The sequence below is a fragment of the Oryzias melastigma genome, linkage group LG12 (assembly GCF_002922805.2).
Source record: "Oryzias melastigma strain HK-1 linkage group LG12, ASM292280v2, whole genome shotgun sequence".
NCBI classification, from domain to species: domain Eukaryota; kingdom Metazoa; phylum Chordata; class Actinopteri; order Beloniformes; family Adrianichthyidae; genus Oryzias; species Oryzias melastigma.
The window spans coordinates 22,356,430-22,380,580 of record NC_050523.1 but is presented as its reverse complement, the minus strand read 5'-3'; the positions used below and the strand labels follow the sequence as shown (position 1 = coordinate 22,380,580).

Below are 24,151 nucleotides of genomic sequence, written 5' to 3'. Positions count from 1 at the left end.
ACCTTCATCTGCACAGACTTAAAGATTTTTTTATTGGCAGGTGGGTAGATCTAGCACGGTTTCCATTTTTTTCGTCCCGTCCAGTTGCTTTTTATATATTTAGTTGAGTTAGGTAGATCAACCTCCGGTCAATTTGCCAGTCAGGCTCCATTTTGGCATTTCATAATCCAGTGATTGACGTCAAAGATTATCCATTTATTTATCCGAGTCTTTGGATTGCATGCATAAACTGAAAAAAAATAATTTCATCATTTTATTTGATAAGCCACTTTAGAACTACAGGCAAACAAAAGAAGGCAGTGTTATCACACATAATTCTGTTTTTAAACTTGCATAGAGGACAGTTTGTGAAAAGCCACCATCCTCCTGGCAAAGTGGCACACAGGAACATTGTGAAGAAATTAATTCAGACAGAAGCTAAAATCAGCTCACAGAAAATGTTAAATGAATTTTTAAATAACAGAATAATAAACAAAGACTATCACACATAATGTCAGCAGGACCACACATTTTTGATTAGTCACATCAGGACTCTGCTAGCATGCTAACCATTTTTTAACTTTGTTCCCATGCTAGCATCTAGCACTGAAAGGCTCAAAAACACAAGAGTTTAACAGAAATATATTGTAGCAACAACACATGTATGATAATGTTAAACATGTTAAGTATGTTGATCTTAGTTTGAAATGCCAACACGTTTAAGTTGCTAACAACAGAAGTTTAGTCAAGAGTAGATGTTTGAGTAATTTTTCACAAAATAAGTCATTTTTTCATTTAATAATGTTTACAGAAAATAGATGGCATAGTTTAAATATATTACACTATCAAATTACTCATTCTATTGATATTTAACAGCCAAGTATAAATTTTGTTTGCAAACAAAGAAAAATATCTTGGTTTTACTAAAATGGTCCCAGAAATTCTAATTGTATTTTTCATGTTTAACAAGAACATGTATTTCCAGGGATCCAGCCACTGAGAAATTTCTAATTCAATGAAAAAAAAGGAAGAAGAAGATAAAAAGGAACAGAACAGATCACATGCATTATATTTAAGAGAATGTTTGCTAGCAGCAAACATAAAGCAGAGGCAAGCTTCATAGTGTTTTCATTCAGCAGTGTTTCATGAATCGGAATAGAGACAATAAATAAAACCACCAGAACTTCATGGTATGGTTTCTTCGTTCATTCCTTGGGTCTCCAGTGATTTGGCACAACGAAAAGGACTCGGACACGAAGTCGAAAGAGATGCACACTGAATCCGGGAGACCAGAGGCTGCTTGTAGTTTTTAACGTCTTAATGCCTTCTCTGTGTTGGAGGTGGGAGGTTCACATGTTCAGAGGGATCCTCACTGGAAAACAATAAGACGCTTCAGCTAGCAGATAGAAAATGGTTAAAGACACATGAGGAAAACATAACTTTGGTGTGTCTGCAGAGACTCGCAGGACTGAATGCCTTATTTAAAGACCCACTTCAATGAAAACGGCGTTTGATGTTTTTAAATGTTCTTATGATATTTTTCTAATGATGGAAGACTTAAATAAAGAAAATTAAAATTATAATTGTGTTTCTGAGTATTTCTTTATAATTTGTTGTGAATCAGGAGCAGACAAAAAAATTGTGTTTGAAAAGGATCGCATCTGATGTACAAAATAACTCGCTGTTCAACTTAATTCTACGTGCTGAATCCATCCATCCACCCACCCATCCATCCATCCATCCATCCATCTTCTTCCGTTCTTCCGGGACTGGGTGGGGGGGGCAGCAGTCTAAGCAAAGATGCCCATGACTTCCTTCTCCCTGCCATTTCCTCCAGCTCCTCTGGTGGGACCACAAGGCGTTCCCAGGCCAGCAGAGAAAGGTAGTGTCTCCAGCTTGTCCTGGGTCTTCCCTGGGGCCTCCGCCCTGTGGGACAAGCCTGGAACACCTCTCCAGGAAACTGGGCCTAGAGACATCCAGACCAGAGGCCCGAGCCACCTCAACCGGCTCCTCTCAATGTGGAGAAGAAGCGGCTCTACTCCAAGCTCTCTCCAGGTGACTGAGCATGTTGATCTCATGCTCCGATCTTCCCTTACTCATGAACAAGACCCCAAGATATTTAAACTCCTCCAGCTGAGGCAGGAGCACTCCACCCACCGAGAGAGGGCAAACTACCTTTCTCCGGTCGAGAACCATGGCCTCAGACTGACCCTCATCCCAGCGGCTTCACACTCAGTTGCAAACCGCTCCAATACATGCTGGAGGTCCTGGCTTGATGAAGGCAACAGGACAACATCATCTGCAAAGAGAATAGATGAAATCCCGAGGTCCCCAAACCAGATACTCTTCGGCTCCTAGAAATTCTGTCCATAAAGACTACGAACAGAACCAGTGATAAAGGGCAGCCCTGCTGGAGCCCAACATGCACCGGAAACAGGTCTGACTTACTGCCGGCTATGCGAACCAAACTCCTGCTCCGGTCATACAGACCAGACAGCCCTCAGTAAGTCTCTCCAGACCTCGTACTCCCAGAATCCACCTACACAGGACACCACAGGGGACGTGGTTGAGCGACTTCTCCAAATCCACAAAACACATATGGACTGGAAGAGCAAACTCCCACAATCCCTACAGCACCCTGGGAGTAGAGCTAGTCCACTTTTTCACAACCGCACTGTTGTTCTTGGATCTATCGGACGGACCATCGACTATCGCATTGTATCCACTTGTAGACAAATAGATACATGTAGGTCTTTGTTTTCCTTGTCTGAGCTGGAATCTGGATCAAAACTGTACGGCTGGATAGCTCTAATATTGCTCGCCATTTTCGAACGGCGTGATTTCAATAAGGAAGATCTACCTCACTTCCGGGTAAGTTGGGTTCTTGCGTCACTCTACACACCACTCATTAATTAAGCCTTCACTCTAAACCAATAGCTAAATTACCCACCTTCTTTTCTCAACCAATCACAATCTAATTTCTGCTTTTAAATTCATGGGCATTTAGCTTTCTACATTCCAGACGGTTTTGCTGGCCCTCCTCCGCCAAATTCTCCACTTAAACCATGCAATGTTGTGGACTCACCTCTACCACCATCTGCGTCTGGGCTCTGGGGGCTTTTTATATCTATGGTATAAGATTATTCTACCAGGATAAAGACGTCATCTCCTCAGAGCCTAACCGCCATTCAGCAATTCATCCATCCACTCATGTGCAATAAAGGTATAAGTGCAATAATTAATACTGTAATAACCTACCTATCATGTGCAATAAGTCAATCACAGACCCAAACCTGTTTTGATACCGCCATACACACTGATCTTCTTTACGCTGTCGTACTTCTTTGCCTCTTCATTGTTATTACTGTACATTGAGATTTTTGTATCATGTATATGTACATTGTGAGATTTTTATTTTTTATTATGTATACCCTGTAAGCTGCTGAAAAACTTAATTTCCCCAAGGGTGCCATCCCAAAGGGATTAATAAAGCAAGTCTAAGTCTAAGTCTAAAAGACTGTGGACATTTTGTATCACAAATAAATCTTTATTCGCATTCCTAAGATCTCTCCTTGTTGAAAATGTTAGGTTGGGTGGGTATGGGGGGTTGTAAGATAACAGGAGAGAATGTAAACAGATGGATGACGGAAAGTGGGGGCGGGGTTGCTCCACACTAACAATCCTGCGCGCAACTCTGAGGCAAATTTCTGATGAACTCCTGCCACTCTGTAGAAAGTAAGTCAGACTTTATTTTGGTTAAAATGGCATATTCATGACTAATAGACCAGTGGAAACGCTTTGAAAATAAATTGAAAGATGATCGGTGTGGGTCTTTAAATGTATGGACACCCATTTAATTTCAAAGATCAAACATGATACAAAACTACATTGAATGACATAAATTGAATCTAAAAAAAATGAGATTGTTTAACCAGAATGAAAAACGCCAACTGTTGCAGTATGACCCCTGTCTTAAAATCTCTGCCTGTTATGATTTAAAGGATCTTCCTCTGGAGCCCCGCTGCTCAATGTGGGCTGAGGAGGAGCTTCATGTCAGCCTGAGGGAGGATTTTAGGTTACATAAGACAAGTGCTGTGGAAGTCTTTTTCAAAAAGAAAGGGTTAAAAGCAGAGAAGGGAGTGACCAAGCTGAGTCATACAGTGAGGACGTCAGCGGGTGACAGGGGGGCTTCAGGCCCCTGGGACACCACCACCAAAGCAGAAAGTTCCAGGAAGATGAGATAACTTGCATGCAAGAGATGAGCCGGAAGATATGAGCGTGCAACTGACAGTGAGGAGACGTGGCTGAGAGGCAGCTGTGTTTGAGCCCGCCCCCCACCATGCACACACAGTCAGGTTTCTATTTTTGTCCTGAAGGTCTTCCAGGCAAAAGTGAGTCTTTGGAAGAAGCACCCGTCCACAGCAGAACGTGAGGCAAGGAAAGAGGTCGCAGATGTGGTTTGATGCTTACATTTGTGGATGCTGGGACACAAAGAGTGATCAAGTCCAGCCGGGGGGTATGGGTGAGTCTGGGTGAGTCTGAAAACGCAGAAACACCCAGTTCATCCCGACGGTCGCTCCAGTACAACATGCAAACACTTTGACATAGACCCCTTCTGACTGTTCATCTTAACAACTCTTTTACTTCACATGGTTTTCATGTCAAATCCCATATTTTAACAGGAAAATTGAGAATGTCATCTTTCTCCTGCAAGCAATACATTTTAATAAAGGTCCCTAATAGGATGTTTGGTTTAAATATTTGCAAAGTGACCATATGAAACTGCAGGTGCATGAATCTGCTGAAATGTTCTGCTATTTGAACGGAAACAGCAGTGAGCAATCTTCTATGACACTCTCATTGTGGAACAATGAAGCTGCAGAGATGAAATCACAGGTTCCAGCTAAATAATGCAGTAATCATAGGGAGCGGTGGCTCACCCTTCCTGTCAGCATTTGTTTATGTGACATGGAAGCATGTATGTGTCAGTCGTGTATAAAACAGCAGCTGCAGCCTGCCGAGCCCCTACATAGAAAACACTATAAATAAGGCAGAGCTCGCCCAGCTAGAGACGAAACAACACCCCTTCTTTTATTTCTCTTCCTCCTTCCTTCTTTTATTCATACCCCTTCATTTATGCCTCTTACTGGCTCTGTTCCTTCCTTCGTTCCTTTGTTTGTTCCTTCGTTGGTTTGCCCCTTCCTTCTTTCCTTTCTTCCTTCCTTCTTCCTTCCCTTCCTTCCTTTTTTCCTTTATTCCTTCCTTCTTTCCTTTCCTTCTTCGCACACTCATTTATGCCTTCCTTCCCTCTTTCCTTTCCTTTCCTCCTTCCTTCCTTCCTCCCACCCTTCCTTCCTTTCCTCCTCACACTCTCATTCACTCCTTCCTTCCCTCCTCCCTTCCACCCTTGTTAGCTTCCTTCCTCTCCCCTCTCCCTCCGTCCCTCTCTTCCTTCCTTGTTGACTTTTTTCTTTCCTTCTTTCCTTCCTCACTTCCTCTCTTCCTTCCTTCCTCTCCCCTCTCCCTCCATCCCTCTCTTCCTTCCTCGTTTCCTTTTTTCTTTCCTTCCTCACTTCCTCTCTTCTTTCCTCTCCCCTCTCCCTCCGTCCCTCCCTTCCTTCCTCGTTTCCTTTTTTCCTTCCTTCTTTCCTTCCTACTTTACCTCCTTCTTTCCTTCCTCACACCCATCGTTCATGCCTTCCTTCCTGTTCTTCTTTCCTTCCAATCTCCCTCCCTTCCTTGCTTTCATCCTCACACCCTTGTTCACTGCTGCCTTCCTTCCCTGGAACCCTTATTAGCCTCCTTCCCCTCTTGTTCCATCCTCACTTCCTCTCTTCCTTCCTCTCCTCCCCTCCGTCCGTCCCTCCCTTCCTTTTCCCTTCATCCCTTCTTTCCTTCCTTCTTTGCTTCCGTCCTTCCTTCCTCACAACCTCGTTCGCGCCTTCCTTCCTCCCCTCCTTCCTATCTCCCTCCCTTTCTCCCCTCCTTCCTATGTTCCTCCCTTCCTTCCTTCCTTCCTTCCTCCCTCCCTATCTCCTCCCTTCCTTCTCTCCTCACACTCTCGTTAACTCCTTCCTTCCTTCAGCAGAGTGTTGTTTATCTGAGGCCACTCAACTCTGCATCAGCTCTTGTTCTGGTTTTGGATGAAGTTGTTCTTTGAAGTTGTTCCACACACTTCTTCTTACACAAAATAACAGAGGTTTGAAAGAGATGCTGCTGTTGGATCAGGAAGGTCATGAAGTACAAGCAGGGCAGCGAGTCATACCAGGTAGACGTCCAGCTCCGAGTCTGACTGATGGGAGGACAGAACGTCATCCAGAGCGATGGTGGAGTTGGAGTCTCGTCTGTCCTCACTGCAGCAGAAAAAAGTCACTTCAGTAACTGCTCTGCAAAAACATGACATCTGCTGCTGGTAAATATTAATGTGTGCAGAAGATCAAAGATCTCCATCAAAGGTAAACTGCTGTTGTATCTGAGCATCTTCATCAGCTCTGTGGTGGCAGCATGTCTAAGCCATCATTTTGTGTTTAACACTTAAGATGTTTTTACGTGTAAGGGATGGAGCTGCTGGTTTTAAATGTTTTCTACAGTAATTTGTCATTCATCTGAGATAAAACCCTTTAATGTGGATTTTGAAAACATAACCTCTGGTTTAATTTAAAAATAAGAAGCTTTAAGCTACAGAAACATGTTAGCCTAAAGTTGCATTTGAGACATTTGACCTCTAATCTCAGCTTAGGTAAGAGGTTTCAGACACTTATAGGTGTACGTTCTGGTTTTATTGACAGTTTAAAGGCAGATTTTCTTCTTCCTGCACAAATGTCGTGATAGAAGAACTAATTTTAGAGTAATAAAATCACTTCCCTGTGATATTTATGTCATGGGTTTCCTTTCATGGGGATGACAACACACCTGTTTTCAGACTGCTGATCTTCATTTCTGGTGAAATCTTGCATAACAGGAAGAAGGTCTGGTTGTTTGGAGGAACTGCCAACTGTTAAAACAAAAACCCTGTGAGAGGAAGCATCACCCCAGCCCCTCTAACAGCTTTCCAAAGGCGATGAGCCGCTAAGCTTACAGCTTTCGTTCAGGTTGTCCATGCTCTGCGCCTTCTTATTCTCCTCCTTCTCCTTCAGCGAGGACAGAAACTCCTGGGAGGCGTACTTTGATGCGTAGAGTGAGCTCTTCTTCCTCCTGGAGGACGCTCCTCTCAAAGCTGGAGTTCAACAACAACAAAGTTAGTGGGCAGCAGAGTCGGACAGGTGAGGACGTGGCTGTGTGTTGACGCTTACCGTGAGCCTTTTTGAAAACAGTGGTGCCCATGAATTTCAAGAACCTATCAGCGTAAAAGCTGGGTCTGTGGACGGAAACGGTGTCCTGCAACAAGAACGGGAATTTCTCACAAAATCTTCCAACGGATTGGAAAAGCAGAGAGTGGAAAAAAGGGAAGAGAAACATACTCCATCGTGCACAAGAGCCTTCCAGGAATGCTCCACCTTCTTGATAAACCTGGAGTTCAGTCAGAAAAACAATTAATGTCAACTTCACAACAACCTAAATCGATAAAGTTTCTTTTAAAAACTGTCAGTTCAGACATCCCAACTTATTTCTTTTAAATTCAATGACTATATATATATGTTTTGTGTGTATGTTTTTAACATACACACATGAAGCATTTTTCTTATGATGGAGGACATATATGAGGAAAATTCATCTTAAAACTTTATTTCTGAGTATTTCCTTATTCAAGTTGTTGCAATTCTGGATCAGATGAAGTAATGCCATTCGAAAAAGATAATATTTTTGATTTATAAAACACAATCAAAAGCTCTCTACTCCTAAAGCTAGCAGGAGACAGTATAAACAAAGGGATGATGGGATATCACTGGAGGCATACTTCCATGTCTACAGTTCAACTCAGATGAATTTCAAATGAGCTAGTGCTGCTCTGCAGAAACTATGTCCCGGAAAAGCTTTTTAATTTTGACCTAAAACAACATAATCATAATTAAATGACGACTAGGAACCCCTTTTTACAATAGATCAAAAGACGATCAGAGTGGGTATTTAGTGAGTAGAGACAGACATGCTGTCCCTGGGGGGGTGGGGGCACCAAACCGCTTTTTTACAAGCACACAAGTCTGAAGCATCAAACCCTCATCTTGTATAATCCTGTTCACACAGAAAGACGTTGCAGCAACATGCCTCAAGCCAGCCCCACCCATCCAACCTAGCTTTTCCCCCCCTGGGTGGCTCAGTTGGGGGGGGGGGCAGCCAACACCACAATAACACCTCCTGCATGAAAGTCGGGCAAACATCTTAAGCCTCACATCCTGTTTAAAGGAACTAAACTCTTAAAATTTGAGCTCTGAGAAACAATTCAACCATATATTATCCCCATTGATGCCACCAGGGGGCGCTTCATGTCCATTCACAGTGAATGTGAATCATTCAGTGGAAATAACATCTCTTCCTGTGGGTGGAGATGCTGAGGGGGCTTGCCTGTAGGACTGAAGGATGTCGATGATTCCTAAAAAGATAAGCAGATTCTCATCTTTGTGTTTGGCAGGAATTCCCCCAAATCTGAAAGCAAAGAACAGCAGTATAAATAAAGTAAGTTTCATATCTGCTGCATTAACACTGGAATCGGGTTCCTAGTTTCAGACAGAGTTGGAGCTCTGAGGGCATTTTGGGTAAAGTCGACTCACGTGTCGTCGTCGACCACCGGTTCCGGGTCCTTCACGGTGCCCTGGATGGACTCCAGCGCCGTGGAGTACAGGACCTTCTGACCTTTCTTGCTGTCACCCCTGCCTGCTCTGGTCAGTGGCCTCTTATCCAGAACATGAATGCCTAGCAGGAGACTGTAGTCCATGATTTTGAAGCTCTCCAGAACCTGATGAGAGAGCATTATCTGATGAGTCTCAGAGGGAACCTGCTAAAAGTGATTAGTTTGGCTTCTCCTCTTCTGTCTGTTATGTTATAATTTCACTCTACTTCCTCCCTAACTTCAGATTATAATTCTAGAGTTATTAAAATAATAATATTTTGAAATATTTATTTCTCAAAGATTTGTGGTTTTCTTGCAAACCAAGTTTGCAGCAGACTGCATGAGCACACAGCAGGCGTGGTGACCGCCCAGATCCAGTCCAGTCTGATCATGTGATTAACACTCTACATGATGGAGAAGCAGAAGAACAGAGTGTGGCTCAAAGTAAAACATGGTGATAATAGGTCTGAATCTGTGAACAGTGAGAAGACAGAAAATCCATTCACATTAAAACAAACATCTGCTGTAGTTTGGCATCTATCTGAATCTCGTGGGACCCTCAACCAAAACTGACAGACTCAGTGTCTACATTAAGATTGGGAGAATGTGTATAACCAGATCTCACTCAAATGATTTTTGGGTGACAGCAGGTCATCACTATCCTGGAGGAAGGGGAAACAATTGAACTTTTAAAATCCGGATTAAATCATTTTAGGTTTGCGTTTGCTCATTGTCTTTCACTGGTCATGAGCCTCATCTCTCCACTTTCCAAAGAGAATATGGAGAAGGAGATCTCTCCAGAAAGTCCTGGTCTCCTACCTGTAAAGCTACTACACACCGGGCATTTGACGTGTGTTTAAGAACATAAAACTCGGGTTCTTGAATGTTTAGCCCATGGTGTTCACACTGGACAAGCAGGGAGGGGCTTTCTTTTCTACTGTTTACTAGTGCTTGTCCACCACCTACAGTTGGAGGGGATTTGATGAAAAATGTCGAAGAAGTTCAAATCTTAAAATTTGGGCGCAAAACTGCTCATTCCTAGTGTCCTGGCAGGAGAGTGACCGTGGTTCATCTTTATATGAAAAACAAACGCAGACGTTGTCAGGCTTGTCACAACGTCCGAATTCACCAGATGAAAAAAAATCTATCAACTGTGACTACATGATTGGTCAAAGTTTCACCTGGTTTGACTTGCAACTTGTGCTTAATTACCAGGCGTTTAGTACGTAGAGCCTGAAAACGGTTGTGGAAACTTGTGTAGCTACGTGAGAACTCAAGACTTTAGTTTGCATAATATGGGGTAAGATAGCTGTCAAAAAGAAACGTATTCATAAATCATATTTTGTATTCACAAAAAGAAATTCATATTCATAAATACAAAGTTGTGCAAAAATTTATATTTTGTGCCAAACTTACATAAAAAATATGAATACAACATTTATTTTTACGTTTAACATGTCTCTTTTGAATACGAATTTTCCTCGTTTTGAATACGACTTCTCTCTGTCTGACGTAGTTTTGACAGTTAGGTAACAGGAGAAATCCGTATCCAAGACAGAAAGTTGCAGACTTTTGATTGGAAGTGGGCGCTTGAACGCATGTTGCCAGAGGTGGTGTGAATGTAGCTTAACAGGTGTTCTCCCCCACAAATCCCTATCACCCCTCCCAGTTGGCTCTCCCTCACATGGAAAAAAGGCTTTAAGGATACGTTAACAGAGTTTTCTAAGACTATTAAATGTTTTCCGGTCTAGATATTAGTCTGAAATGAAGCCAACAGATCAAAAGTGTGAACTGGAACAGACCCGGCAGTCTCTCTGCAGGGTCTTCATTAGGGCATTGTAGGTTTCTGGATCGAAGTACAGCCCCTCGTGCATCTCCTTAAAGTCCAGGTCTTTGAACGTAGGTGAGGACTTTGTACGTTCTTTGCGTGAAGCTCGCCGTTTGTACAAAGAACCCTTCAGGTCGTATTTGTAGTGCATCTTCATGGCTCGTGGCAACACGTTATTCATGACCACCACACGAACAGTCACACCACCACACTGGATGCAGTAAAGTCCATAGAACTTGGGCAGCAGGGTTCTGGGGTTCTGGTTTAGATTCTGCGAAGACAGAAGGAGAAGTCTGTTATCGTACTAAAGCCACAGAATTAAACCGTTAACTGAAACGAATGAACTCTTAAAAAAACAGAACAAAAAGTGATTGATTAATAACATGTTCTCTGCTTTCCACCCCCACGTCTTCAGAACCACATTAAAGTCAAAGTCACTGCTCAACTATGAAACCATGAACAACAAACCATGTAGTAGCCAGGAAGTAGCTTCTGCAGAAACTCCGCCTCTTTATGCTGCACCGTCTTGATGATGAATTCGTCATCACTGGTGAGGTAGAACCAGGAACTGCTGGCGCCGGGGTTGGACAGCTCTATCAGTGGTTCATTGCACATAGAATACTAGAATGTAAAGGGACAACGGTTTCAGCAATTAGGCCAAAGTGAACTCTGCCAAATTGATGCCATCCTTCTCACCAGGTAATCGTCTGGTTTGATGCCAAACAGCTCCCGGAAGTAGCGAAAAGCCAGCGGAGCGTAGGTTTTCAGGCGGAAGTCTGGGAAGTGGTGTGCTGGGGTCAGGGTACTGCCCTCGCTGTAGAGCAAAGTACATGTTAGTGATATAACAGTAATGGGGAGTTTAATGAGGCTAGTCTAGAATGTATTAGTTATTTTATGTCTTTAATATTTATTTTATTTAGTTCTCTGGTCTTCTGTTTGGTGCAGTGTGATTCAAGTGTTGTTCCTCTTTGCCACTCTTCTCCTCAAGAGAGCAGGAAAGATCTCAGATTCCGTCTGTGCTCCTGTTCTTGGTCGTGGACCACGCCTCTGGGTCATCTTGACTGTGGACCTAGCCCACACATGTCCCATGGTCCTATCTGGGGTTAGATAAGCTAATTCCTCTGTAACAGTCCAGGTAAACCGCCTGCCTGTCCTGAGAGAGGATCTCACTGTCATGTGGGCATCCCTAAGGCTTTTTTTTTTCCTGAATCAGGTTTTTAAGGAGTTTTTCCTTACCGAGAAGGAGGGTCTAAGGCAGGCATAACCAGTTTTATTTAGTCTGTTTAGGTTAGTTTAGCAATCAGGTATTGTTTAAACCTTCTGCTTTTGTATAACCAGCATGAAGCCCAATGAGGGAATCGTTTGTGATGTTGAACTATTTAAATAAAACTGAATTGTACTTCATGCTCATACGGTATGTGTATGTACATATAAAGAGCTGGTCAGACATGTACCTGGGCAGGAAGACAGTTTCCACCATAGAGAAGTCCTGCATGAGAACATCTCTGTCTGGTTTGGAGCTCAGGTTTCCCACGGCATAACCGATGCCCAGCTGGATGGCTCCTTTCAGGGCTGCTGCATTGGGCTATAAAATAGATTTGCTTATTGAGAAAAACTCTAAAAAAACGATCCTTACATTGCAGTTAGTGATTTTTTTATGAATAGCTCAAAAGGTTTTGGCCAAAGTCAGACACAAAGTGTGTTGCGTGGGCTCGACTTTCAGTAGATCTGCTTCTCCAGCGCAGTAATGGTTCAGTCCAGAGTTTAAACTGCTGCTGTGGAACGGTTGACGCGTCATGCAAATCAAACGCAGTTCCTTTCAGGACTAAACATTCTCAGCTTTGTCCATTGTTGCAAGTTCAAACAAGTATTTATTTATTTTTCACTGCCGATTCAAAACTTTCAGAGACTTTTTAGAGACTTTTACCCTTCACACTGGAAATTATTTTATATTTGCAAAAATATAAAACCTTCAAGATGGTTTGCATGGTTTTAAGTAGTTTTAACGTATCTTTATTCTAAAAAATGAGCACAGTTGAGAATTTTTTTGTCTCATTAGGATTTAGGATCTAGAAATGAGGAAGTTTGTGTTAAAATGGGTCCAAATACTTTAGCACCATATTTTTGATTTGAGATTCCAAAAAACTTGTGCCAATATTGTTTTTACATTTTGTTCACATTTTGTTCTAAAATATGTAATTTTAATGCACAAGTTCACTACCACTGTGATCCAAATTAACTATTATTAGGTACATAAATGCTCAAAAAATATAAACAATTTGCTTAGAATCAGTAAAAATACTAATTATTGGGCTGTATAAAATTTTTACAAAATGTTTTAGAAAAAAAAATCAGCTACTATCTGATACACACGCACCAGTTAGTAACCAGAAAAAATTTCAATTTTTAGGAAAAAAAATCTTTTTACTTTTTTTTTATTTCGATGTCCCTTAAGTTTAGGGGCTGTGTAATAACATTCAATTTGAAATAATTCTAAGTTTTGTACCTTATTTTTTTTCCTTTTTCTTGCTTTTGTGGAGTTCCTTGTTTCTATATTTTGATTTCTTGTAAAGTAAAAATAACTGCATGAACAGATCATTTTACTACTTTCTAGTTATTTTCTTCTTAATATTAGCGATCTTTTTCTGTTTTACAGCTATGTTTTTTTGCATTTTGCAGGCCAATGCACCCCGTCATTAAAGATATTTAATATACCTTAGTGACAGGACAAGCAATATATGTGATAAGAAAAATGATCTTTGAAAACAAGCTTCAATTGCTGTGCAGGCAGAAAAGCAGGTCACAGGCGTTCACAGGTTTCAGTCTCTTGCAGTTTTTAGTAAACTCAGGTCTTCACTTCACACGTTGACAGTGCAGCCTTTCAGTTTGACTGAATAAAAACTCTACATGTTGAGTGAGATTTATACAAGCATTTTGCTTGACAATTAAAACACGTTTCTCTATTTTTTTCATCATATTTCATGTTTCTTTGATTCTCACAACATATTGAAATATTTAAAGATTCTCATTTTTGCTTGTTTTATTATTAAAGAATGGTGTGTTGTATTAACAAACAACAACTTTAACCCCTTCGAGGCTTGTCTCACAGTTTGTAAAATTCTATGTAATCCACGAGTCCATTTAGCTTCACATTGAACAGAAAAACAATAAAGAATATTGCTTTCATTTTTTTATATAATTGAAAATAAATTCATGCAAAAAAGGCTTAATAATAATGAGCAGTATGATCCAGAAGTTTCTTTCTGTAACTCTTGGCCAAAAGCCAACAAAAGAAAAGCAAGAATCACACAACCTGTTAAAAATCTGGTAAAAAAAAACTGCAGCTAAAACAAAAATACAATAAAAGTTTTTAAGAGTAAAATCAAATTAAAGCCGACTTGGATTTCTAAGGAAAGCTTATATTGTGTGGAAATACTGGGCAGATCTTCTTTGACGTCAAAACAACCAAACTAAGAAAAATATAACTGGAGTTAGCTCCGCCCACCTGGTTGCACTGTGGTCAGATCTCTGTGCATTGACAGAAGGATTAATGTCTTTACAATGAAAGACAACGCTCACCTCAAATGCAGTTTATTAAAAGTAAAAATCAACAGATTTGATCGATATCAAAATGAGAATGACATCGTGGATTTTTAAAATGATTTTACTTTTTTGATACTATTTATTTGATTTTTTCACTCCACTTCATCATTTTTTGCTATTTCCTGTCTGTTAAAGTGATTTTATTAAAGATTACTTTCCTGAGCTGAGATTATTTTGAATGAATAAAATTGATTTGCAGATTAAAAATGAGAAACAAAAGCAAGATGTGAGTAAAAGAGACATTTTTGCTGCACGTTTAATTCTTCAGTCTTTAGGTTTAAATTTGAACGAATATTAATGAAACTAATTTAAGGAATTTGAAAGTATCAAATCTTTAAAAACCCAAAGAATGAAGCATGTCAGAGTCGGCCATTTCTGCATTGATGATCTGACCTTTCTCAGAGTGCCTGCTGCTTTGGGCCGCGTGGTTCCTTCTCCTTCACCGATGGAAGCGTCGTCGGACATCTTTTGGGCAGAGAGAACCTGAACAGAGGAAGTTCGGCTGTTCTTCCTCCTGAAACGACTTCCTTTTTCCCCTCAGTGGTGAATGGGAAAGCGCAGCAGGTGACCTTTGATCTGCTTCACTGAAACTGCATTTCCCAGGTGGGCCATTCCTGTGGATGAAAACAGAGATGAGACACATCGGGTGAATCTGATGGGGTCCTTCGGCGTGCACGGACAGCTCCAGCTAGATTCACCTGAGAGGTTTCTGTCTGGACCTGTACTCCTCCAGCTCGCCTGGTGTTTGTGGGCTTCCAGAACTTTTCCAAGAAGCCCGTGATCCTAATTAAGAAGGATTGTAGGAACCATTGCATCTCAAATCCCTCTTACACAACGAATGGATGTAAACCTAAGCCCCCCCAACCCCCCGAAGAGGAGATTCCTCAACTTCACTCCAAACAAGATTTATTTTTCATAATTTGATATTTTTATGAGCAGATTGGGTTCATATAAAAGCTTTCATCGATATAAAAGCAGAAGCTGTGACCCTCACATCTTATTTTCCATCAGAATAATGGAGCTGACCCAAATACGTCATCATACAAAATCCACCTCCTGTAAGCCCAGAAAGCTTTGGAGCTGCTTTCTCAACAACTTTTCAGGTGGCGTGTTGGGCCATGTGAGCCAACACTCACCTGATCATCATCGAGGGACATGTAACCCCCCCCCAGGTCAACGACAGCCGCGCTGCTCCACTAATATGCAAATCTGTGCTAGTCTTGACTAAATTAGTCAGAAACTGTCAAAAACCAAAACTTTACCTTTCATTTTTCAGTATTATGTTGTTGTATTTTCACTGCAGAAACAGGCTCCTCAGAAATAAGTTAAAAATTCTTACTCTATTGACAGATAAGGAAAAAAGAAAACAAGAAATCAAGAAGTAGAAGTCAATAAGTTAAATAAATAGGAAAAGAAAACTGTCTTACCAAAAAGTCTTATTTAAAGAAAACTATTCTAGTCTCTCTAAGACTTGTTTTCTTAAACAACGAGTGTATTTAGACAGGAATACTCTGTTAGTTTGGACCAAGTTTGCTTAATTTGATCCAAATTGAGTCCTGAACCTTATGTTTGGTCTGTATTCAGATTTACATCAAACAGACATTTTTGTTTTGAACTAATTATCTCTTCAGTCATTGGTCAGGAGATACGAGGGCGGGGCAAAGCTACGAGAGAAAGAATAATGGAATTCCTAGTCTTTGAAATCCTTATACGGACAGTTCACTTATTTTAAGCTTTGTATTTTGTGTAAAAATCGTCTGGATCAACGTCTGGATTTTACTTGACGGCTAAGAAGGTAAACCGATACACTGAGCTCAACTCACTTCGCTGTGTTATCAGCTGAAGGCCAATGGACCTGATAAAGTCTGCAGACACTGTAAACACGGTTCAAAGCTGTGAATCTGCAGCAAAGGAAGAATATTCGACCATTTCTTTTTATTGGATTCCTAAAGTGTGATTTATGTAAAAAAAAAAAAGTTTCTAAAGAAAATAATCTGCACATACTTGTGATTATTGATACTTGATTTATGTTCATCTCTTTTCTACTGAAAATACTTTAATAACTTTTCTAATAAAAATGATCTGTACATATTTTTTAATTTGTGGTACCTGATTTATTTTAATGTTTTTTCTATTGAAGAAAGAAAAAAAATCAGCATACATTCCCATTGAATCTTGCTTTACATTAATGACCAATTGAAAACAATCTGCATACATATATATTTTTGTTGATGTTTGACACTTGATTTATACTAATCATTTTTTTTAAATTAAAAAATAATCAGCTGTCTGAATTTTGATAATAGATCTGTATATGCAACAACAAAGTCTGAAGTTTTTCTGTGTTTGACATGTCTTTATGGATGTAAAATTCCGATAATTGTATTGCTAACTATTTTTAATCTAATCTTATCTAATCTAATCTAAGTGTCTTTGACATACAGATTGTTGATAAAACAGCGTGAGAAACAACGTGGATCACATAAAAAGTTGTTTTAATGAGCCTGCATTCATCTGAGCACATTTCAATGAGTTTCTGGCGATGTCTGAATTCCCACCCTAACCTCTAACTACTATATGGTACGGGACTATCTAGAACCCTGGATTTTAAAAGCAGTTCGGACACCATACTCACTACTTCTCTTTTATTTTTAAATACCAAACATTACGTTGATAATTTCACAACCTGAATGTCTAATCAATGCAAATATCATTTGTGACTCTAGTGTGCTCTGATAATGAAAATATGTTTGTTAAAAAAACTACATTTAAACACAATTTTTGAAAAAAGTGTTCAAACACAATGCATCGTTTAGTATCGATGTACTCTGGTTTTTGCAAAGACTTCTGGGAAATTTCTAGGGCACTCGATTTTGGTATTGCACAGTACATATTGGCATTATAGTGTTCTATTTATACTCTCTGTATCTCACTGTTGCACCACCACTCAGAAAGCATCCCATAATGCCTAGCTACGTTGACCATTTCGGTTCAGTTGTTTCTCTTTGAGCGTGGAGCTTATTCAGACTGAGGAAACTCCGTTTAAACAAACCAGAACCACCTGGAAAGATGGGTTTGAGAGCAGGTCCAGGACCCAGACCAACGTCTGATTGGGTGTTTCAGAATATTTTGTTATTTAAAAACTTTCTTTACAAATCACATATTTTGCAAGATTTTTTTTTTAAAGCAGGGTCTTTTTTCTTTCTTAAGATTGAGTTTTTGCATTGAGTCTTCAGGATGTGGTGCGATGTTCTGACTCATAACTGGGTAAAGGGGGGAGGGGGGTCGTGAAGACACATTTAAGACTTTTTTTTAAATTATTTAAATAGTTTTTAGATGCTCTGACTTTATCGTTTTCAGGATATGTTGTTGCAATCAGCACAGATGACAGAGCCCAATGGACGGTGAAGAGTCGGGTCATAGAAACAAACATAGACGGGACACAAGCTTTGCTTTTGCAGATAAACAACTATGTGAAATGAATCAGAAAGGATTTTCAAAACAAGAGAGTTGAACCAGTTTGTTTTTCCATTTCCTGCCACGTCTCCAAACTGCCATGTAACACTGAGCACGGATCATTTAAACGTCAAACTTCCTATAACCTTCTCAAACATTCCTCCACAGAATCATGCCAGTCCCTGAAAGCTGATCCTCCTCAAATAAAACTGAAAGTTTGAGGGATGCTTCTACTATTCATCTGTCACATGACTCATCAGCAAAGATCTTATCAGTAAAAGTGAAACCGTTGACAGCACATCAGCAAAAGCAGAAGAACTGATCGGAAAAACATGTTTGTGGCACCTGTCATAACCTCTGAAAAGACTAACGCAGCTCTGAGGCGTTCGTAGACATGTTTGACAAAACTCAGCATTCTATGACAATTTGTTTTCATTTAAAAAACATTCCCAGTAGTGTTTTTATTATGATTATGAAGTTTTTAACCAAAATCCCACAACTTAAAAGTCTTAAAAAGCCATGTTTCATGTTGATCTGAAGCCTCTGTTTCCAAAATCTCCTCTGAGGGGGTGTGGCTTCTAGAGCCGAGCTAAGTAGCTCCACCCCTGATCCCCACGTTTCTGATTATGATAGCTCTGTGTCTCTCTAGCGTAAATCTTCACCGCTGCTACATGAAAACATCCATCAATCTGGGTAATGTCCAGCCATATGGTTCTGATCCGGATGTCAGCTGGACGAGGAAGTGAAGATCTTCATGGACAGAACTTCCTCCAAAATCCTGATTCTTTCTCCTTCCAGTTCACCAAAGACTCTTTTAGCTAATTCTCCAATGTTTATTGACTGTGATCAATACATTCAATCATTGGTTTCTCAGAGTTCTTGATAAAATAATCAAAGCTAACATCAAAATGCTCTTTCATTGATTTACAATCCTTTCCAACTGCGGTCAAATGAGCCGCCGTTCACATTTCCGTGGTCACATCAAGAAGCTCCGTGGAGTCACAAGGAGATTTTCCGAGGGCCTCTGGTCACACACAAGATGGCGCCAAAATCAAGTTGTAGCCGGAAGAAAAAATCGTAACTTTAGCCGGTTGCATAGACGGAAATTTCCTAAACTTTAGAAACATTTTTCAAAATGATATTTTAAAATCTTTTCAGAACTATCAGCTTTTAAGCTTTTGAATGTAAATAAACTGTTTTTTTTTCTCCGTTTCAGAGAAAAAAATGGCGAAAAGGGTCGATGAATGAGAGAAGAAACTGGAAAAAAGGTCAAAAGCTTAAAACAGTATTTGTTTTGTAGGCGGCTCCAGCAGGGGAAGGGACTTTCAGCTAATAATTTTTGGGTGCCATATTTTTCTCTGTAGCCAGATTCTCTTGGATTTTCCAATGTTCTTAGCCCTGCTACCGGAAGTATTATATGAAACTCACACACACACAAAAAAAAGTCCAGTGACGACTGATTTGGCCACGAATTGATTCAATCAGAGCCTGTCTGTGACAGTTTGATTGACAGCGATTTAAAAGGAGAACTACTTGAAAATACAAAAACAAAATTATTTCTTATTACATTTGTTCTCCTTCATAAGAAAAATGCTACACAGACATGTTAAAAACTAAAAAAACATCTTCATCGGAGGGGGACCTTAACGTCGATTCTTCGAGGAGGATGATCCTCCACTTTTAAACTCCAAAAAATTAAACGGCAGAAAATCAAAGCTTTTGTATTTTTGGTTCCTTGATCATTTAAAGCTTAAAATTCCTTTAAGCACAAACGCTGCCGTAGATTTGAAGAGTTAAGATGGATGAAAGATAAGCTGAATCACATAAGTGAGAGCACTTCCAGTAATGTGGGGTCAGGGGGGAACCACAAGCTTATTTACCCATGCACTGCAGAAGGCTTCAACGCGAACATCACTCATTTATTTATTAATCATCTGCTTCCCATCAGTTCCTTTTTAAAAAAAAAAAAAACTATTAGACTTCTAAAACAAATAAAACATTTAGTTTAATGATGTTCCTCATTGTGACGCAGTGTTTACAGAATTAAAGCCTTCACTGAAGGTTTTACGGCTTGCTGCTGATAATCCAGTGCTAGCTAAGCTTAACCCTTTAACACCTGAGGCGCTGGTGACACCTAAACACTAAATCTTTAACATATCCTAAGTTTTTAGCTGTTAACATGATCATCCCACTAGATTTTGAAGGAGAAAAGCACTTTTCTCCTTCAAAATCTACTGGAATGATCATGTTTTCAGTTGAAAAATTACAGTGAATCAAAGAACATACAACCTCTTGACGCCTGTTCATGCAAACGTGCAATAAACCACTTCTGCTTCAAAATTAGCTTCATTTTGTATCTACTTAAGAGCAATAAAATAAGCATAAAAAGCTATTTGATGACTCAAATCATGTGGCAAAACACAAAAATAGATGGAAGCATAAAAAGTGAAGTCATCACCAGAAGTGTTGAGAGAGCCTGTGACCTAATCCAAACAGGTGGCTAAACATTTGAGCGTTTCCTGAGTATTCTGAACCATATTTAGAAGAACGTCAGAAGAGAAGCTCAGAGGCCTGCACTGTTGCTCAGAAAACTGCCCTGAAGCCAAAGTTCAGAGGAGTGTGTGCTCAGGTGAAGGCAGGTAAATATTTGATCCTGTGGCGTGGCACGCACTCCCAGCTCTTTTGCATGAATGTAAATAGCTCCTTTCAGGCCTGTACTGCAGAATTTTAGCATTCTATCCGTGATGGAGGGGAAGTTTAGTCCTGTTCCCCCTTTCTGACATGACACCAGCCTCTGGAGCAGACTTTGACCTCGCACTGTTGGACAGAAACGCTGAGCCAGCAGAACCAGATTGAAGGCTGGAGCCAGGACAAAAGATGGGAATCAGGCTTCTTACCTGGAGGAGCATTCTGGGTGGAAAACAGCTGCAGGTGAACCGAACGCAGAGCAAGAGTGATGAAGGCGGAGAGGCAAAGAGCTGTGGAGCATCCTCACCACTTCCTTCCTGTTTCTCTGCTCCGCTCTCTCCGCCTACCTGTTGTGTTTGCACGCAGCACTGACACAGTCCCTCCCCAAGTTTCTCTTTTGCATTTGAGAAACAAAGTTTATTACAGCCCTTCAAACAGCTGACATGGTTCTACTTTATGAGCCAAATCGGTGAAGGAGAGGCCTCTCACGGCCTAAAACAGGGGTGTCAAACTCAATCACACAAGGGGCTGAAATCCAAAACACACCTTAGGTCATTGACTGAACAGGATAAACATTTATTGAACACTCTAAAACTACATTTTTAGAACTGTAACTTTTTAACATATTTATGAACTGCTATAATGCTGGTGTGAATCCTGTAAGCTAAATTTGTCTGATGAAGATGCTACTGCTGATAGCTGAAGATGCTAAAGTTGATAGCCAGCTAAAATATTAGCCAAAATGCCAAATTAGAAAAAAAAAAATATTACGTTTATATTAGCTATTACTTTTCGTCTATTTTCAAAGCGTTCCCAGAAGTCTTTTAATTATGATGATGCTGTTTTTAGCTAAAATTTAAAAAAAAAATGTCTGCAGAGCATAAGGAGTTCTTTAGAAATTCACAGCTGAGTTGTTGACGTGGAACTAGGCCTCCACTGATATCCCATCATCTTTTTGTCATTTATACTCCTGCTAGCTTAAAGGCCCTCACAACTGCAAGCTAACATTACAAAAATGGTGAGCACTATCAGAGTACAGTTTTGATCCAGATTCCAGCTCACAAAGACGCTCATGAATCTATTTGTCTGCAAGTGGATGCATCAGAATGGAGCGGAGCAAGAAGTTTGCATCACAGAAAAGAGCTTTTTCAAACAGTTTTTCCCCTGCTCCTGATTCATTACAGTTTGAATAAAGAAATATTTAGAAATGCAGTTAATCTTAAATTATTTTATAAATGTCATCTACCGTGAGAAAAAAAACACAAGAACATTTATTGAAAAAGCACCAAAAACACAATGTATTCAGAGTGGGTCTTTAAGTTTTGTAGGATTCTGCTATCAAACCTGGTCTCCTGCATTTTGGGTCAAACACCATCAGTTCATGAAAAGAACATAAGCATCTGCAGGTATTGGAGCAGCATTTTTACTTATTGAATTATTTAATTCTCTGGGAGCCTCTTATTTATATGTTTTTTTTCTTTCTGAAGAGTGGGTTTCTGTTAAGTACTTATTTGCACCCTAGCAAAAGTAGTACACTTAATGTTAATGTAATAAACTTAAGTATAAGTGTAGCAACTATATTAAAGTCTATATAGAAAGAAGTATAATAACTAAATACGTTTTAAGACTAATTTGGAATATTTTAAATATAGAATAGATAGAAAGTATATAAAAGTAAACTTTAAGTATACTGCCATACTTTTTGTATTGACTAAATAAACTTGTAGTACACTTAGAGACTGTTTTTGCTAAGGGACAGGTTGTGTACTTATATAAACTTTTTGTGTATTTGAAACTTTATTTTGATTATTTATTGAAGCAGCATTTCATTAAAAAGATATAAAGTTTCTGTTTTAAAACTACTACTGATGGATAGATGAATGAATGAATAAATATGATACAAAAGATTTGATGGACAGATGGGAATTTGATCAGGAAAGCCGGAAGGAAATCTAAAAAAAACACATAGACCAACTTTTAAAAAATATATTTAAAAGAACAAAAAAAGAAAGACAGAAACTCAGTTTGTTCTGTGAAAAAAATCCAAACATGCAGTGAAACCAAAGCAGCTTTAAGCAACGTGCTTCAGACATGCTCCATTTCCAGATCTGTGAGAACAAAAGAGATTATCAAACTCTGTGTTAGCCTGAGGCCCAGAAAAAGCTGGGTGAGTGAACAAACTGCTCAGAGCTCAAAATCTGCAGCATTCAACACTCAAAGCAACACTTTACTCCCACAGGTACACCTTCCTGCCAGTGGAGGGTGCTGCAACCCCCCCAGCACTGATGCTTTCAGCATCTTCGACCCACTTTGTTGGGTTTTTGTCTCGAAAACAGTTTTGTTTCTTGTGAGAAAAAAAGTTTTGTGTCCCTGATTCTTCTTTTGAATCAGTCTGAAACTGAAAATGAGCACCAGTGGGAGGTGTGGACACCCCCAGGACTTAAGTAGAGAAATGTGCTTTTGGTATCATTTTCTTCAACATTTTTTATAAATCAGTTAAATGAAGCTGCTAACTTCAACTGAGCAATAACAAAAAGAAACGAGTTTACTTAATCCTCGATGGACAGCGGGGTCAAAACCACTCACTGCTCTCTTCAGGATTTAACCGACATGTGTGTCATAAATGAAAAAGATTTCACTCTTCTGTATTTGGACAGGATGAACCACAGCTTCTTATGAAAAGTCCTTCATGATCCAGGATCCTACTTCCTTTGCCAGTTCAGCTTATTCAGAAATAAAACCTTCAACATGCTCAGAAGGAAGATAAAACAGAATGAGAGACAACAGGATCTCATCACTCAACTTCATCCATCTTCAGTACCTGCTAGTTCCTAGCCATGGTTGCTGGAGCCTATACCAGCTACAGTTGGACGATGGCAGGCTACACTCTGAACAGGTTGCCAATCCACCAAAGGGCCACACACAGTCATACCAAAGAAAAAAATCTATTGAATTACCAATATGAAGCTTGTTTTCGGATTGTGGGAAGAAGCCGGAGCGCCTGGAGAAATCCCACAAATTCACAAGGGGAACACGCAAACTTCACAAAAAAAGGGTCCCAACTGGGATTTAAACCAGGGCATTCCGACTGTGAGTTGAGGGTGTGACACCACTGTGCAGCTCCAATACCCAACACACAAAGAAAAAAATAAAAAGCAAGTAATTTTACTGACCTTGAATACCGTCACTTTTTACTGAATATTCCCACCAGGGTCTGTCATAATACCACAAACTTGACAAAGTGCTTTTTTTCCCAAGAGAAATATTGTACTGGATTATTTTTGACTTGTTAACCCTTTAACAACGGAGCGCCGGTGTTCATGTTCTTTGATTTACTGTAACTTTTTAACCGTTAACACGATAACTCCAGTAGATTCTGAAGGAGAAAAGCGGCTCACCGAACACCCAATTGCAGAGCCCTGGATAGATTACGGAGAATTTAAAAATGTAAAGTTCTCCTTCAAACTGACGTTTTTGATTTAGTGGATCAGTCAGTTTAATGAAAGGAAGGAAGGAGTAACTGTGACACCTGCTGGCTCTCTGCTGAACAACCTTCAAGACCAGGGGTCTGAAACCTGAGGCTCTGGAGCCACATGCCTCCTTTTCCCCTCCATTGTGGCTCGCTGGGTTTTAAGAAAAATGCAAACAATTTGAATAAATCATGGTTTCATATTTTGGTTCATTTACTTTAATTAACAAATGACAGTATGTTATCTATGCATAGATTTTTTTACAAAATTGAACAAAATTATGGTAAAAGGTTTATTATTAGAATGACATCTTACTGCATTTACTCTAAAAACTATTTGTATTCTACACCAAAGTTGTTG

The 24,151-nt window shown here is 39.9% G+C and overlaps 1 protein-coding gene across 3 annotated transcripts; it reads right to left on the bottom strand.

The window, feature by feature from the left end:
- Window positions 1-239: 239 nt before the first annotated feature.
- Window positions 240-20,722, bottom strand: pip5k1ba (phosphatidylinositol-4-phosphate 5-kinase, type I, beta a). 3 transcript variants are annotated; one of them, XM_024298618.2, is made up of 15 exons: window positions 20,531-20,721; window positions 14,571-14,791; window positions 12,029-12,159; window positions 11,271-11,388; window positions 11,043-11,195; window positions 10,549-10,845; window positions 8,688-8,872; window positions 8,482-8,562; window positions 7,440-7,488; window positions 7,272-7,356; window positions 7,058-7,195; window positions 6,892-6,973; window positions 6,245-6,332; window positions 4,450-4,517; window positions 240-1,351 (listed from the first exon to the last, which is right to left on the bottom strand). In XM_024298618.2, the coding sequence occupies exons 2-14, from the start codon at window positions 14,640-14,642 to the stop codon at window positions 4,479-4,481; spliced, it is 1,518 nt and encodes a 505-aa protein (XP_024154386.1). In that variant the 5' UTR covers window positions 14,643-14,791; window positions 20,531-20,721; the 3' UTR covers window positions 240-1,351; window positions 4,450-4,478. The 3 variants fall into 3 exon arrangements, with proteins under 3 accessions (XP_024154386.1, XP_024154387.1, XP_024154388.1); XM_024298619.2 differs by lacking the exon at window positions 20,531-20,721 and adding an exon at window positions 14,876-15,067; XM_024298620.2 differs by lacking the exon at window positions 4,450-4,517 and having other exon boundaries at window positions 20,531-20,722.
- Between the last annotated feature and the right edge of the window lie 3,429 nt (window positions 20,723-24,151).